Consider the following 18355-nt stretch of genomic DNA (forward strand, 5'->3'; position numbering starts at 1 on the left):
TCCTGACCCAGAGATCAAACCTGGGTCTCCTGCACTGCAGGCAGATTCTTTACAGTCTGAGCCACCAGGGAAGCTAAAACAGCTGAAGTGGAATATTTGGGCAGAGGGGAAGGAAATCTCTCTAGAGATAGCTTCTTGCCTCTTTTCCCTAGGATGATTGAATTATTGTGATTTTATTACAGATGCTGAAAAGATTATCCGCCAAGTATAAGGCAGATAAAACCTATCCTACAACTGTGGCTGAGAGGCCCAAGAATATCAAGAAAAACAGATATAAGGATATTTTGCCCTGTAAGTTTCATTTCTCCCTTTAAACTTGTACCTTTTCCCTAATTCAGTCATCTTATCTCTTTTTACCCATTGGTTGCTATTCCTAATCCTGGATCATGGCTTTGAGAAATTAGTTTGTACTGTAGATGACTACAAAAGAACATTCATTCACTCTTTAATCACTTATGAGCATCCACTATTCACAGTGCTAGTTTCAGACTTACAGAAGCCCTCTGACCAAACCCTCTTAATTAGTCTTTCTTTCGTATTATAGATGACCATAGCCTAGTAGAACTGTGCATGATAACCTCTGATGAGGATTCCAGCTACATCAATGCCAACTTCATTAAGGTACATTGAATATTCTGTATTTCTCTAGGTACTTAAAAAAGTGGGGGTGGGGTGGGGGGTGGAGGAATACTAGACAAGAAGAAGAGCATGTTTTTTGTAGTTACCCCATGTAATTTCTCTTTCCCTTTAGGGAGTTTATGGACCCAAGACTTATATTGCCACCCAGGGACCTTTGCCTACAACTGTCCTGGACTTCTGGAGGATGATTTGGGAATACAGCATCCTGGTAAGTGCAGAGTTGATTTTTTTTTTGTTGTTGTTGTTACTATATTCTCTAGTTCTTAGAGATGTGGGGGATAGGGTGGCGGGATAAGTGACTGAGGTTTCCTATGTATCAGAATCATTGCTTTTTGGGGTCAGTTGCTAGAATTTTGGTGTTCAGGCAACTTTAGTCAAAATCACAGTCACTATTGTTCAGGGAAACAAAAGTTCTCTTTCTAACAGTCTCATTTGTTAACAAGAATTTATTGATTTGAATAGAGAAAAGGGAAGTGAGGACAAAGAAAGAAGAGTAGGAGCAACATTTTATAATTTATTAGGACTTCTTTTTCAGTTATAAAAAAACAAAAAAAAAGTATGACACTTTTGGACTCTGGGACTCATGTATTAACTGCTTTTCTAACTGTATCAGTGTTTAAGTCTCTATTTTATCACCCTAGATTATTGTTATGGCGTGCATGGAGTTTGAAATGGGAAAGGTGAGTTGCTGTTTAGTAAACCTAAAGGAAAAAAGAAAATGAAGGGGGAAACTTGGTAGCAGAATTTTCCTTAACTGTGACTTGGTAGACATTTATGCTTATCTTCCTAGTCTTCAGTTTGGGAATGCCAAATGATTCTCAAGGTTTTTTTTTAAACCCGTGAGAAACTTTTTTGCCCATTTCCCCTGTGTTTTAAAATAAAAATAAAGTATACTTTTTAAAATAACAATTCATTTTCCTGTTGTTATTAATCAGACATTTTAGACTGCCAGTCAGAGCTCCTTTTGTGCCACTTGACAAGGCCTTCACTAACCATGTATGGCTGGTGAGCACTTGAAATATGGCTGGTGTGGCTGAAGAACTCAGCTTATCTTAATGCATTTAAATTTAAAGAATGATATTCAATTCAGTTATTGGAAAATCTAATTTGGAACTTGGGTATGTGAATCTTTTTCAACCATAGATTTTATGAAATCTAAATGGATACAAAATATTTCCAATGAAAATTTAGCATAGCAACTGAAACATGCTTTAAATATAAAATATATACTAGATTTTGAAGACAGTTTAAAGATGTTAAATATCTAATAACCATTTTAGTTTGATTACAACTTGAAAATTTTTTTAATTTATTGGGCTAAGATATATTATAACAATTAACCCTACTATTTTTTTTCATTTTTGAATGTGGCTATTAGAAAAATCTTAATTATATATGTAGCTCATATTATATTTCTATTGAACAACACTCTTTGAAACTACTGTTGCCATTCTGAATCGATACAATTCCAATGAAAACCAAGGGAACTTGGGGTTTCAGTTAGCTTGTGTAGCTTTGTTTTAATCCTTTTGAAATACTGAAAATGTCAGATCCCTATTTCTACTTTTTGAGACTTCCAGGAAGTCTTAAATTTGTATATCCTTTGAGGTTTGTTTTCCCATCTTTGGAAAATTCAGACTTGTGTTGAAGTCCAAGGGCATTAGAAATTCCTAACCTAGGGTAAAGGACACAGCTGAATTTGCTTCTGAATGGGGGATAGGGTTTCACTGTCCAGGAAAGACTAGAATCTATGGAAGGAAATCACCACCTTTTGCTTTGTGCAATAGAAAAAATGTGAGCGCTACTGGGCTGAACCAGGAGACACGCAACTGCAACTTGGTCCTTTCTCCATATCCTGTGTAAGTATGATGTCTATTTCCACTTTGGCTGAGCAGATGCTCCAGAACCTACTTTATAGAGAGTAGTTTTTGAATATTAGTCTTTGAAATAACTAATATTTTGATTTACTTCTTAGGAAGCTGAAAATAGAAAATCTGATTATACAATCAGGACTCTAAAAGCCAAGTTCAATAGTGTAAGTATAGAACACTAAATGTAAACTAAAAGCCCACAGAGACCAGGCAAGTAAATGTACATGTATATGATGCAGTCTGGACATATCATAATAGGGGATGGAAGGGCCTTTCATGTTCTGGATAGCCTGTAATATCCAAAAGAGACCTTTGGTGTAATCTGTGTTCCCCAACCTATTTCACACCAATGGCCCACATATAAAATGATATTATTTCTAGGGTGAATAGAGGCTGGGAACCAACTTGAAAGCTCAGACTCCTCTGTTTCTCTAAGGCAAAGGGATTTAGTACCTCAGCCTGCCTGTGACTCATTTAAAGGATACCAGTTGGGAAGCTCTGGTTTGGACCATTTTCACATCTACCTTCTCTTGTGAGTAGATAGGAACAGGCCAATAGTGAGTGACCTGAAATTACTTATAATTGTTCTTACAGGGCATCTGGTCTGTAGGGAAGAAGATTACATAAATTGCAAAAAAGATAAGATGCTACTTAGTAAGACAGAGTCATCTTGTGATAGAATGAGGTGACATGCTAATCTTGAACTCTCCTTTTATCCTGGTTATTTTTATAGGAAACTCGAACCATCTATCAGTTCCATTATAAGAATTGGCCAGACCATGATGTGCCTTCATCTATAGACCCTATTCTTGAGCTCATTTGGGATGTGCGTTGTTACCAAGACGATAACAGTGTTCCCATATGCATTCACTGCAGGTATGATGCTGTTGTGTGAACCTTCTCCCCAGAATAAACCAAATGTCACACTCAGGCCAGGACTTCTGCTTTTAACCAAAGGAAGACTGACTTTGTTGGAACTTAAACCCTATGTAGATGTAGGTTCCTAATTTGAGGCTCATGTTTTCCAGTCAGTCAGAAAGGAATCAAGTTTAAAAATGAGAATGATTGAAAAAGAAAGGTCAATAGAAACTCTGATAAATTCAACCTGAGAATTAATGATTTTTTTTTTCTGGTAAATTACTTGTGAACATCATAGCTCTAGACATGTTTTGCTGTGAGAACTTGCCTAAGACCTGTCCTGAGGCTTGGTGTAGTCTATGGCAACTGAAAAACATGTTCTGGGAAATGGTAGGGTTTAGACAGTTTCATGGTCTCTAGATTTCTTCTTCCTCAAATCTGCTGGTGAAATTTTTCAGCTACAATCCACTCTCTGCAACTATACATGCTACTGTGATCTTTCATTTCAGTGCTGGTTGTGGAAGGACTGGTGTTCTCTGTGCTATTGATTACACGTGGATGTTGCTAAAAGATGGGGTGAGTTTTTCTCAATAGGCACTTGCTATTTTCTTAACCTTGTTACTTTCAGACTTAGAAATTGTCTGGTTCTTCAAAACATCTATCTTTAGGATTCTAGAATATTCACTTGTAGATTGGCTTTGTCAGACAATTAACTTAGTTCCTAAATTGGTGGTTCTCAAAATGTGGTCCCCAGACAAGAAGCATCAGTATCACCCGGGGAACTCATTAGAAATGCAAACTTTTGGGCCCCACCTCAGATGAACTGAAGCAGAAACTCTGGAGGGGGTGGGCCTGGCAAGTTCTCCAGATGCTTCTGCAGAGAAGTAGTTTTGATAACCACTGTCCTAAATCATAGTTACCCTTCCTTTAGCCAGGTAACTTGCATTAAGAATTTTGCTGCTTTCTGTCAAACCTTAATATGAATCAGCCATAGGTATACATTTATCCCCTCCCTTTTGAACCTCTCTCCCATCTCTCACCCCACCCCACCCCTCTAGATTGATACAGAGCCCCTGTTTGAGTTTCTTGAGCCATATAGCAAATTCCTATTGGCTATCTATTTTACATATGATAATGTAAGTTTCCATGTCACTCTTTCCATACATCTCACCCTCTCCTCCCCTCTCCCCATGTCCATAAGTCTATTCTCTATGTCTGTTTCTCCATTGTTGGCTTGTAAATAAATTCTTTGGTACCATTTTTCTAGATTTCATATATATGCATTAGAATATGATATTTATCTTTCTCTTTCTGACTCACTTCACTGTATAATAGGTTCTAGATTCATCCAGCTCATCAGAGCTGACTCAAAGGCATTCCTTTTTATGGCTGAGTAATATTCCATTGTGTATATGTACCACAACTTCTTTATCCATTCATCTGTTGATGGACATCTAGGTTGCTTGCATGTTCTAGCTATTGTAAATAGTGCTGCAATGAACAATGGGATACATGTGTCTCTTTCAATTTTGGTTTCCTCAGGGTATATGCGTAGGAGTGGGATTGCTGTGTCATGTGGTGGTTTTATTCCTAGTTTTTTAAGGAATCTCCATACCGTCTTCCATAGTGGCTGTATCAATTTACATTCCCAACAACAGTGCAAGAGCATTCCCTTTTCTCCACACCCTCTCCAGCATTTATTGTTTGTAGACTTTTTGATGATGGCCATTCTGACCAGTGTGAGGTGGTATCTCATAGTAGTTTTGATTTGCATTTTTCTAATAATGAGTGATGTTGAGCACCTTTTCATGTGTTTATTAGCCATCTATATGTCTCCTTTGGAGAACTGTCTGTTTAGGTCTTTTTCCACTTTTTGATTGGGTTGTTTGTTTTTCTGGCATTGAGTTGTATGAGCTGCTTGTATATTTTGGAAATTAATCCAAGTTGTTTAATTTGTTATTATTTTCTCCCATTCTGAGGGTTGTCTTTTCACCTTGCTTCGAGTTTCCTTTGCTGTGAAAAAGCTTTTCAGTTTAATCAGGTCCTACTTATTTACTTTTGTTTTTATTTCCGTTACCTTAGGAGGTGGGTCATAGAGGATCTTGCTTTGATTTATGTCATCGAGTGTTCTGCCTATGTTTTTCTCTAAGAGTTTTATAGTTTCTGGTCTTATATTGAGGTCTGTAATCCATTTTGAGTTTATCTTTGTGTATGGTGTTAGGAAGTGTTCTAATTTCATTCTTTTACATGTAGCTGTCCAGTTTTCCCAGTACTGTTTATTGAAGAGGCTGTCTTTGCCCCATTGTATATTTTTGCCTCCTTTGTCAAAAATAAGGTACCCATAGGTGCATGGGTTTATTTCTGGGCTTTCTATCTTGTTCCATTGGTCTATATTTCTGTTTTTGTGCCAGTACCATAGTGTGTTGATGACTGTAGCTTTGTAGTATAATCTGAAGGCAGGAAGGTTGATTCTTTCGGCTCCATTTTTCTTTCTCAAGACTGCTTTGGCTATTCGGGGTCTTTTGTGTTTCCATATGAATTGTGAAAGTTTTTGTTCTAATTCTGTGAAAAAAGCCATTGGTAATTTGATAGGGGTCACATTGAATCTGTAGATTGCATTTGGTAGTAATGTCATTTTCACAATATTGATTCTTCCTACCCAGGAACATGGAATACCTCTTCATCTGTTTATGTCGTCTTTGATTTCTCTCATTAGTGTCTTACAATTTTCTGTGTACAGTTCTTTTGTCTCCTTAGGTAAGTTTATTCCTATTTAATTCTTTTTGTTGCAGTGGTGAATGGGATTGATTCCTTAATTTCTCTTTCTGATTTTTCATTTTTAGTATATAGAAATGCAAGTGATTTCTGTGTATTGATTTTATATCCTGCAACTTTGCTAAATTCACTGATTAGCTCTAGGAATTTTCTGATATTATCTTTAGGGTTTTCTATGTACAGTATCATGTCATCTGAAAACAGGGAGAGCTTTACTTCTTTTCTGATCTGGATTTCTTTTATTTCTTTTTCTTCTCTGATTGCTCTAGCTAGGACTTCCAGAAATATGTTGAATAATAGTGGAGAAAGTGGACACCCTTGTCTTGTTCCTGATCTTAGGGGGAATGCTTTCAGTTTTTCACCATTGAAAACAATGTTTGCTGTAGGCTTATCATATATGGCCTTTACTATGTTGAGGTAGTTTCCTTTTATACCCATTTTTTGAAGAGTTTTAATCATAAATGGGTGCTGAATTTTGTCAAAGGCTTTTTCTGTATCTATTGAGATTATAATATGGTTTTTATCTTTCAATTTGTTAATATAGTTTATCACATTGATTGATGTGTATATTGAAGAATCCTTGCATTCCTGGAATAAACCCAACTTGATCATGGTGTATGAGCTTTTAGATCTGTTGCTGAATTCTATTTGCTAAAATTTTCTTGAGGATTTTGGATCTATGTTCATCAGTGATATTGGCCTATAGTTTTCTTTTTTTGTGCTGCCTTTGTCTGGTTTTGGTATCAGGGTGATAGTGGCCTCATAGAATGAGTTTGGAAGTGTTCCTTCCTTAGCAATTTTTGGAAAGAGTTTTAGAAGGATAGGCATTAGCTCTTCTCTAAATATTTGATAGAATTCTCCCATGAAGTCATCTGGTCCTGGGCTTTTGTTTTTTGGGAGATTTTTGATCACAGCTTCGATTTCAGTGCTTGTAATTGGGTTGTTAATAATTTCTATTTCTTCCTGGTTCAGTCTTGGAAGATTGAACTTTTCTGAGAATCTGTCCATTTCTTCCAAGTTATCCATTTTATTGCCATATAGTTGTTCATAATAGTCTCTTATAATCTTTGTATTTCTGCATTGTCTGTTGTAACTTCTCCTTTTTCATTTCTAATTTTGTTGATGAGTCTGGCGAAAGGCTGGTCAATTTTGTTTATCTTCTCAAAGAACCAGCTTTTAGTTTTATTAACCTTTACTATTGTTTCTTTCATTTCTTTTTCATTTATTTCTGCTCAGATCTTTATGATTTCTTTCTTCTGCTAATTTTCGGGGTTTTTTTGTTCTTCTTTTTCCAGTTGTTTTAGGTGTAAAGTTAGGTTGTCTATTCAATGTTTTTCTTGTTTCTTGAGGGAGGATTGTATTGCTATAAACTTCCCTCTTAGAACTGCTTTCACTGTATCCTGTAGGTTTTAAGTTGTCATGTTTTCATTGTCATTTGTTTCTAGAAACTTTTTTATTTCTTTTTTGATTTCTTCAGTAACCTCTTGGTTATTTAGAAATGTGTTGTTTAATCTCCGCGTGTTTGTGTTTCTTACAGTTTTTTTCTTGTAATTGATATCTTCGCTCGTAGTGTTGTGATCAGAGAAGATGCTTGATATGATTTCAATTTTCTTTAATTTACTGAGGTTTGATTTGTGACCCAAGATGTGGTCTATCCTGGAGAATGTTCCATGTGCACTTGAGAAGGTGTATTCTACATTTGGATGGAATGTCCTGAAGATATCAATGAGATTCATTTCATCTAATGTATCATTTAAACCTTGTGTTTCCTTATTAATTTTCTGTTTTGATGATCTGTCCATTGGTGTGAGTGGGGTGTTCCCTCATTATATTTTTAACTTCAGACATTTGATCACCCAATGTGAAATCATTCTGAAGAGTTTCTTCAGTATTTCATAGGCTCTAAGTAATGGTTCAAGTGATGAAAAACCTCATTAGTTTTAAAAGTGCATTCTTTTTTTCTAGATAGGAACAAAAGAGTAAGATATTTTTTCCTTTTATTTGATAGATAATTCCTGAGAACTTCAGTGTTTGTAGTTTGATCCAGGAAATGCGAACACAGAGGCCTTCATTAGTTCAAACTCAGGTATGGACTATGGTGAATAATATAACATGTCTGAGTCTGGTTCCATCTCTTTATTTGGTAACAGCAAGGCATCCAAAAATAGCTGACTGCTTTACTATCAAGGGTTTTGGTCCATTTCCACTTCCTCTAACTCTGAATATCCCAATATTTTTCCTGTATCCCTGGCCCTGGACCAAATTCCTTTCATTCCTTATATTTTATTGTCTGTTCAGAAAATATTAAGAAAGCAATATTTCTTACAAAGGATATTTTTTAAAAATCTACAAACTATTTGACCTATTGGAAAGAAATAGCTGGGTCAGGTTAACCTGAAATTTTGTGGTGGTAATTCATTTCTGAAACCACACAAAATTAGAGATTTGTAATTTCTTCTTCAGGAGGTGGTAACAGAATCTGGAGAATTATATTATTTTCTTCATTTTAGAAAATAATAAAAAATTTAAAAATCATCCATAATCCTGTCACCTAGAGACAGTCACTGTTACTATTTTTCTATAGTTTTCCCTGGTCCTTATTGTATGCATATTTAAAAAAAAAATTTAAACTCCACAATTACAACAATATTATATATATATATATGATTATATGTGTATCATAGTATATGATTAACCCACCCCAGAGTGCTCATACCTATTCATTCCATAAGAAATGCTTTCCACCTGTTCTCTCTTCTCCAGCTCACATTCTACCTCTTAGGTGAAACATTCCCAGCCCAAATCTCTCACATTCTATAATATTTCAGCACCCACATATGTGTTAACTCACTCCATTGTGTCTGACTCTTTGCGACCCCATGGACTTCTCTAACAATGGAATTCTCCTGACAGGCTTCTCTATCCATGGAATTCTCCAGGCAAGAATAATGGAATGGGTGGCCATTCCCTTCTCCAGAGGATCTTCCCAACCCAAGGATTAAACCTGGGTCTTCTGTATTGTAGGCAGCTTCTTTACCATCTGAGCCACCAGGGAAGCCCAACACCCATATTGTGTCCATATTTCAACACCAATAATTTTACCTATATTTCTAAATGGTCTCCATCTTTAAGATAGAGTTAAGCATTCACCCATTCATTCTTTCATCAAACAGTCATTGGTTTTTTTTAGGTAAGAGACTTTTTTCATGGGTATCTCTGATGACTCAGGGATAAACAATCTGCGTACAAAGCAAGAGACGCAGGAGACATAGATTACATCCCTGGGTTGGGAAGATACCCTGGAGGAGGGAGTGGCAAACCACTCCAGTATACTTGCTGGGAAAATCCTATGGACAGAGGAGCCTAGTGGTCTACAGTCCATAGGGTCACAAAGAGTTGGACATGACTGTAGAAACTAAACACACAGCACATTTTGCATAGTTTGTTAGAACTATTTCTTATTGCTAAAATAGTAAGACCCTAGTGTTTAAAGCTGGAGAAGGCAATGGCAACCCACTCCAGTACTCTTGCCTGGCAAATCCCATGGATGGAGGAGCCTGGTAGGCTGCAGTCCATGGGGTCGCAAAGAGTCAGACACGACTGAGTGACTTCACTTTCACTTTTCACTTTTGTGCATTGGAGAAGGAAATGGCAACCCATTCCAGTGTTCTTGCCTGGAGAATCCCAGGGACAGGGGAGCCTGGTGGGCTGCCATCTATGGGGTCGCACAGAGTCGGACACGACTGAAGCGACTTAGCAGCAGCAGCAGTGTTTAAAGCACTTACAAATGAACCTGAACACAGGTTTAGAAGTGAAACAATGACAATGGCATTTTAGATGTTTTTATGTAAAAGTTCTAAATCAAAGGGAAAAAATTATGAGTTATTATAATATAAACCTTCTGTTTGGCCCACACAGGTTTTCGACTAATAGTTAGTGGAAAAAGAGAATTCTTTTTCATGTGTATGACTGTAGGTGTTTTCTATATTCAACCTTTATTTTATGTGAAATGAAATGTTTATGTGAAATGAAAGCATTGGCTGGTTTAAGGCTGTCAGACTTAAGGCCAATCCATGTAGATGTATAAAGATTCCAGGAAGTATGCAACCTAATTGTATAATATTAAACTGTATTACTGAATCAATAAATAAAGCCACATATCATTTCAGAAAAAGTCCATTTCAGGCCTATATGTAAAAGTTGGAAGACAGCTAACATAGTTTTAAGTTAGCTTTCACATTTTGGCATTATCAACAACTATTTGGACAAATAACTTACCTGCTGTAGCTGCTTTTTCTGATACTGCTCTAACCAGGAAACAGCACTGTAACCAGATGAGTGCTTCCTGTCTGATTTTCCTGTCTTTAGAAAAAACTGAAGAGTGGGCCAATGGCTATGTTGGATGATACAGACTCTGCACTATTCTCCTGCTACAATTATTTTTGGCAAAAGTTATATTTTGTTTGTATACGATTGTGTGAAGTGTCATTGAAAAACCTGAATAGGCCTATTTAGATGAAAAATAGATCCAAAAATCAAGTGCTTGAGCAGGTACAGAGGCAAAAACAAGGTAGTAAAAACCCATAAACCTGTAATTATAGCGGTCTCATTTCTCTGCAGTGGAATTCCTTTATAACCACAAATTTCCAAACTTTATTTAGTGGTCTTCTTTTCTTTGGTATCCTTTGCTAAGACCGAATTTCAGCAGCTTGATCCAAATGCACTAAACTAAGAGTCAAAGGTTCAGGTACTAACCCAAGACATTGAAATTACTTCTGAATGATCTCAGACAAATCATTAACAGGGTTAACAACCTAGCTACTTTACAGATCAACTGTGAGAGTCATATTGAAGCTATCTATTAGCCATCAACAACATTAATCTACCTTTTCCCAGAAGAGATGAATTACCCCTGAAAAAATGCGTCTGGAATGAAATAAAAAACAATTTTTTTTTTGGCCATGTGGCATGCAGAATTTTAGTTTCCCCACCAGGGATCAAACCTGTGCCCCTTGCAATGGAAGAGCAGAGTCTTAAACACTGGACCTCCAGGGAAGTCCCTGGAATGAAAATTTTAAAGTGTGAGCAAACAAAATTAGAGGGAGGATAGTGGAAGGAAAGATAAATAAGAAAGTGGGGTTAGAATATAAAAAGCATGCTGCAAGGTCCTTGTATATTAGCAAGAGGTAGATCAAATATTTAGCTGTTTCTAGCATCCTAAAAATACTTTGAAACCTGACATGGGCTGCACAGACATAAGGCACTATCATTAAACTAATGTTTCAGGTTTGCTATACTAGGATTTGATTGGTGTTCATACTCCTGAGATTCTGTTAGTTCACCAAGATTTGTTTATTTTCATTTGTTTCGGTTTGCGATGCTCTTCAGCAACAGTATGAACTGGTCTACAACGCTGTATTAGAACTATTTACGAGACAGATGGATATTATCAGGGATAAACACTCTGGAACAGAGGTACATTTTAAATTTGATGTTTTGTAAAAAAAATGTTTTCGTGTTGATTTTGGTCAAAGGATCTCAGATTAGTTGCAGGGCGACTTATAATTTATCATCACAACTAAACTGGAGTGTCAGATGTGCATGCGGCTGCACTATAAATCTCCTGTGGAGAAGGACAATTTAATTGAAGTACTTTAACTTAGAAAATTAATGTCTTGGTTAACCTTTTGCATACCATTTTAAGCTCAATTTAGAAACCATAGGAGTGGGTGAAAGGGCAAGCATATATTCTGTTTTCATGTTTTAGACAGTTGTGCGGCAAGTTAGAAGTTAGAGTGACAATTATAAAGTGAAATTGTAGTTGAGTACTTTACATGGTTTTTCAGGTTACTCAAGCTTCATTTTGATGGCATATGTATCATCAAATTTTGAAAATATTTTAGAATATCCAAAGGATTCTTAGCTGAAAATGTTGTGTATAAAAACAATTATGATTTGACCAAATTCTAATTGAAAAATATTGAGTATTCTAAATATGTTATTTTGAACTCATCACAAAAATTGATGTCAAATATTTACTATGGAATCACGAAGTATTAGATTCTGAACAAACCTTAATAAGACAAAATTATTGATTGACCTTCCAGGGTGTATGTAATATATACAAATTAATTAAAATTTTGACACCACATTTTGTATTATGCATCTGAAAATATTCACTGAGTACCTATTGTTTTTACAGTATTAAGAATACAAAGTATATAAGATGTGACTCTCACAACTCCTATCACTTGAATGACGAAGCATTTGGAGTGAAAAAGAAAAAATAAAAAAACTCTTGAGGCTAGAGAATGAACTATGCAATCCTATAGTGAATGTCAGCTCTGAAGAAAAAGTGTAGGAGAAGGCGATGAAAACAAGAATATAGTTGCCAGACATTGTTACTTATATCCTATTCATGCCTACTTCATTGGCTAGTAGTCCCAAAACAAGTTTAAATAACAGAAGTGATTGCATGACCTAATTTTAGTGGAAGAGATTCTCATGTTTTACTACTAACCGTGATGTTGATTTGATTGGAGTTATTTTATTTGTTTATTTTATTATCTTTTTTGGCTGTGCTGGGTCTTCCTTGCTGTGTGAGGGCTTTCTCTAGTTGTGGCAAGTGGGGGCTACTCTCCGTTGCCGTGTGCAAGCTTCTCATTGTGGTGGCTTCTCTTGTTGCAGAGCATGGCTCTAGGTGCATGGGCTTCATAGTTGCAGCTTGCGGGCTTTCAAGTATGGGCTCAGTAGTTGTGGCGCAAGGGCTCAGTTGCCCCATGGCACGTGAGATTTTTCTAGACCAGGGATTGAACCTGTGTTTCCTGCATTGGCAGGCAAATTCTTCTGGACCACCAGGGAAGTCTGAGATATATCTTTTAATTGTTTTAAGGAAGTATTAATTGACTTCTATTTTATTAAGAATTTTTTTCAGAAAAAATGTTGAAGTCTATCAACTGCATATCTTTGCATTTATAGAATGATCACATGGATTTTCTCCTTTGACATGATGATACAGTCATATCCTTGCTCTTCAAATAAAACCTTCTTGAACAAAGAATATTCTCCTAACATGCTGTTGGAGTATGTGGTTTAATACTTTAGGTTCTAGGAAATGTCAGTACTCAGATATAGCCCATGGCTCCAGACAGTTGAGTTGTTTGGAGTGTGCCCTTAGTCAATAAATAGGAACATAGGAACATGGTTCAACCTCCCACAGAAGGAACTGATTAACCTCAGCCAAGGAGGACTTCTGTTTCTGGGAATATCAAGTAGATATACTTTCCCCTATTCTTTCCACTAAATACAACTAGAAACCCTGGATAACATACATATAAAATAAATATAAGAAGACTCTGAAAGATGGAGAGAAGACAGACCATCTAGGAACACTGGGACCCAAGGAATGACATGAAAGTGAGTTCCTTGAGTTTTCTTTTTCTTCATATATCACAGATTTGGAACTGAAGAAACCAACAAATTGGACAGACAACAAAAAACCAACAAAATCCTGCTCTCTCCAGTCAAAGAACCAGGAAAGGGGCAGTCGAGCAAACCAGAAAACTTTAAGATACTAAGTATTTTACTTCAGTCAACACTAAAGAAAAAAATGGCCCCCAACCCCACCTATGCCAACAAAGAAGTGGAGAGCCTAGATTTCCATCCTCACAAAAATGGTAATACAGAGAAGGACAACAGGTCAGCTATAAATACTCTATCAGAAGGACAGTGTTATGTGTCATTCTTGTGATCAATCTAATAAAGAAAAATATACAATCATTTAAAACAAGAAAAAGTCAAGTAAAGAGCTAGGAGTTTTATTTCCACTGGCCTGAAATGAGGTTTCCCTGCAGTGTCAATGGAAACCAGGTGGGGAGCCTGAGTTTCTACCTGGCAGTAACCTGGCACCCCAGCGTCTCTCCACTGATGGAGTGTCAGAAGAGGCCTAGTGGAGAGTCAGGACTTTCAACATCACCCAGCAGTAATGAGACCACCCAGACCATGGTGTCAATAGAGACCACCTGGAGAGCCTCTCCCATGGTGTCTCCCTTCAGGTGTTAACAGAGACTGTGAGAAAACTGGTGGGGATTGAATCCACTTGGCAATGGCAAGGCAGTAATGAGGTAGCACCCCACCCTTCTTCTTTCCCCTGTCAGAATGGGTTTTTAAAAGCTACCCCAGTTAAAAGAGAATAATATAACAATACAAAAACATCTAGATTTCATGTGAAAAATCATCTGTCATACCAAGCACCAGGAGGATCTCAAACCAAATGAGTAAAAGACAATCAACAGATGACAACACTAAGATGACAGAGATGTAAGGATTATCTGACAAAGATTCTAAAGCAGCCATGATTAAAATGCTTCAGTGAGCAATTACAGGCATGCTTAAAACAAATTAAAAGATAAAATGTCTCAGCAAAGAAATATAAAGATCTTGCAAAGAAAGAGAAGATATAAAGAAGAACCGAAAAGGAATTTTACATTGGGGAACACATGTATACCTGTGGCGGATTCATTTTGATATTTGGCAAAACTAATACAATTTTGTAAAGTTTAAAAAAAAAAAATCTCTAATCAGTAAAAAAAAGAAAAATAACGGTAATGGAAACAAAACAGCTCAGTAGATGGATTTAACAGCAGAGTACAGGACACAAGGAAAGAATTAATGAATTGAAAGACAAAACAATAGAAACTGCCCAATTTGAGCAATAGAAATAAAATAGACTAAAAAATAAAATAAAAATAAAATATAGAACTTTAGGAAACTAAGTGACAATAACAAAACCCCTAGCATTAATGTCATTGATGTCCAAGGAGGAAAGGAGAAAAAAGGCAAGTCTAAAAAAGTACTGAAATTCTCATCATAAGTAAACTTCAGCAAACTAAATACAAAAATTCTAGGAAGCAGCCAAAGAAAAATGATATTAACTGAAGGGCCGAAATAATTAGAATGAAAATTAATACGTCATCAGAAAACATGGGGGCCAGAAGGAAGTGGCACAGTATTTTACAAGTGCTGAAGGAAAAAAGCTTGTCAACAGATTTCTACATCCAGTAAAAAATATCCTTCAAGAATGAAGGCGAAATCAAGACACTCTCAGGTGAAGAAAAACTAAGGGGATTTGTTGCCAGTAGACAGACCTACCCTAAGAAAATGGGAAAGCAATTTTTCTAAATAGAAAGGAAAGGAAAAAATAACATGGTAAGCAACATGGGTAAATATAATAGGTTTTCCTTTTTCTCTTGATTTTTCTAAATTATTTAATGATTGAAGTGAAAATTATAACATTGATATGGTTCTAAATGTATTAGAAGAAATATGTAAGGCAATTGCATTATGAAAAAGGAAGGGTTAGACACGTAAAGTGAGGTAAGGCTTCTGTATTGAATTAGTAAAACAATAACACTTGATGCTTTTGAACTGTGGTGTTGGAGAAGACTCTTGAGAGTCCCTTGGACTGCAAGGAGATCCAACCAGTCCATTCTGAAGATCAGCCCTGGGATTTCTTTGGAAGGAATGATGCTAAAGCTGAAACGCCAGTACTTTGGCCACCTCATGTGAAGAGTTGACTCATTGGAAAAGACTCTGATGCTGGGAGGGATTGGGGGCAGGAGGAGAAGGGGACGACAGAGGATGAGATGGCTGGATGGCATCACTGACTCGATGGACGTGAGTCTGGGTGAACTCCGGGAGTTGGTGATGGACAGGGAGGCCTAGCGTGCTGCAATTCATGGGGTCGCAAAGAGTCGGACACGACTGAGCGACTGAACTGAACTGACTGAACTGAACACTTACAGACTTTGATAAGTCATGAATATATGGTGTAATTACTAGAGCCACTCCTACAAAAACTGTACAAAGATATATTTAAAAAAACATTATAGGTAAATCAAAATGAAATTCTAAATATGCAGGACAGAGAAAAAGGCAGGAAAAAGAAATGAGAAATGAAGAACAAACAGAAAACAACAGATAAAGTTGGAGACTTAAGCTCTACCACATTAATAATTACACTGAAAGTAAGTAGTACAAATATACCAATTAACAGACAGATTGGCAGTGTGTATTGAAAACATGACCCAACTATATGCTGTTTGTAAGAAATACGTTTCAAATATATAAGTTGGTTTAAAATAAAGGATTAGAAAAATATATATCATGTAAACACGAATAAAGGGAAAGCAGGAGTAACTATATTAGTAACAGAGAGACCTCAGAATAAAGAGTTATTCTCCCACAGAAAGGGAGGGATATTGTATAATGATAAAAGGGTCAACCCACCAATAAGATGTATTTAACAATCCTAAGTGTGTATGCACCAGACCTGCAAGATAGGTGAAGCAACAACTGATAGGATTAAAAGGAGCAATAGAAAAATCCACAGTTATATTTGGAGACTTCAATACCCCTCTCTCAAAATTTATAGAACTCAGCAGGAACTGTGCAAGAATATGTGAGAACTTACCACCACCACCACCAACAGGATCAAATTGATATTTATAGGAGTCTCCACCTAACAACACAAGAATATACATTCTTTTCAAGTCCTGATTGAACATATACCAAGGTGGATCACATCCTGGGCCATTAAACAATCTCAAAAATATAAAGAATTGATATCATATAGAATGTATTCTCTGAGTTCTATGGAATGAAAATCAAAGTTGATAACAGAAAAATAACAAGAAAAGAACCAAGTACTTGGAAACCACATAAGACTCTTCGAAAAAATCCACTGACTCAAAAAAGGAAGTTTAAAGAGAAATTTCTGAAAAACACATTGAACTGAATAAAAATACAAAAATACCACATATTGAGATTTGTCACAGACAGCTCCAGAGCAAAGTTTATAGCACCCTAAATGCATACAATAAAAAGTTGTTATTGTTGTTGTTTAGTCACTAAGTTGTGTCCAGTTCTTTTGTGACCCCATGGACTGTAGCCCGCCAGGCTCCTATGTCCACGGGATTTCCCAGGCAAGAATACTGGAGTGGGTTTCCATTTCCTTCTCCAGGGGATCTTCCTGACCCAGGGATCGCGACAGAGGAGCCTGGCAGGCTCTAGTCTATGGGGTTGCAAAGAGTTGAACACAACTTAATGACTAAACAACTAACATATATATATATATACACACACACACGTATTAAAATATAAATATATATGTATATATATATATATATATATCACATCTTCTTTATTCATCTGTTGATGGACATTTAAATAGCTTCCATATCTTAGCTATTATAAATTGTACTGCTATGAACATAAGGGTGCATGCATCTTTTCTTCTTTATTTGTTGAAAACAAGTTTCTTTTTAAAACAAAAAATGTTTTTTAATTATAGTTTTGTCTGGATATATGCCCAGGAGTGGGACTGCTGGATTTTATGACTTTAGTTTTTTGAGGATCCTCCATAGTGTTTTCCATTGTGACTGTACCAATTTACATTCCCATCAACAGTGTAAGAGGGCTCCCTTTTCTCCCTACCCTATCCAGTATTTGTAGACTTAATGATGGTCATTCAGACTGGTGTGAGGTAGTACCTCATAGTTTTGATTTGCATTTCTCTAATAATTAGCAATGATGAGCATCTTTTCATATGCGTTTTGGCCACCTGTGTATCTTTGGAGAAATGTCTATTTAGGTCTTCTGCCCATTTTTCGATTGGATTGTTTGGTTTTTTGTCATTGAGTTGTATGAGCTGTGTATTTTGGAAATTAATCTCTTGTTGGTTGTATCATTTGAAAATATTTTTCCTAGTTCCTAGGTTGTCTTTTTGTTTGTTTATGGTTTCCTTTGCTGTGCAAAAGCTTGTTAGTTTGATTGGGTTCCGTTTGTTTATATTCGCTTTTATTCTGTTGCCTTGGGAGATTGACCAAAGAAAACATTGGTACAATTTATGTTAGAGAATTCTCTTCTAGGATTTTTATGGTGTCATATCTTATATTTAAGTCTTCAAGCCATTTTGAGTTAATTTTTGTGTATGATATGAGGGTGTGGTCTAATTTCATTGTTTTACATTCAGCTGTCCAACTTTTCCACCACGACTTGCTGAAGAGACTGTTTTTCTCCATTGTATATTCTTGCCTCTTTTGTTGAAAATTAATTGACTGTAGGTGTGTGGGTTTATTTCTAGGCTCTCTATTCTTTTCCATTGTCCATGTCTGTTTTTGTGTCTTTTTTCCATTTTTGAGTTGGTTGTTTTT

The 18355-nt window shown here is 36.3% G+C and overlaps 1 protein-coding gene and 1 long non-coding RNA gene across 5 annotated transcripts in view; one reads left to right on the forward strand and one right to left on the reverse strand.

Annotated features, from left to right (window-relative positions):
• The window catches only part of LOC123334014, a 96172-nt gene that overhangs the window by 51168 nt on the left and 26649 nt on the right, over window positions 1–18355 (reverse strand). The window lies entirely within an intron of this gene.
• PTPN22 (protein tyrosine phosphatase non-receptor type 22) overlaps window positions 1–18355 on the forward strand; it is a 57841-nt gene that overhangs the window by 16795 nt on the left and 22691 nt on the right. The window contains exons 2-11 of one of the 3 annotated variants that reach the window (XM_006064827.3): window positions 183–291; window positions 545–621; window positions 752–847; window positions 1281–1319; window positions 2427–2498; window positions 2615–2674; window positions 3244–3386; window positions 3878–3944; window positions 8152–8229; window positions 11532–11618. In XM_006064827.3, the coding sequence (XP_006064889.1) occupies window positions 183–291; window positions 545–621; window positions 752–847; window positions 1281–1319; window positions 2427–2498; window positions 2615–2674; window positions 3244–3386; window positions 3878–3944; window positions 8152–8229; window positions 11532–11618 (828 nt within the window). The remainder of the gene's footprint in view (window positions 1–182; window positions 292–544; window positions 622–751; window positions 848–1280; window positions 1320–2426; window positions 2499–2614; window positions 2675–3243; window positions 3387–3877; window positions 3945–8151; window positions 8230–11531; window positions 11619–18355) is intronic. The other 2 variants (XM_025289422.2, XM_025289423.2) reach the window with 2 other exon arrangements.

Source organism: Bubalus bubalis, chromosome 6 (genome assembly GCF_019923935.1).
Source record: "Bubalus bubalis isolate 160015118507 breed Murrah chromosome 6, NDDB_SH_1, whole genome shotgun sequence".
NCBI classification, from domain to species: domain Eukaryota; kingdom Metazoa; phylum Chordata; class Mammalia; order Artiodactyla; family Bovidae; genus Bubalus; species Bubalus bubalis.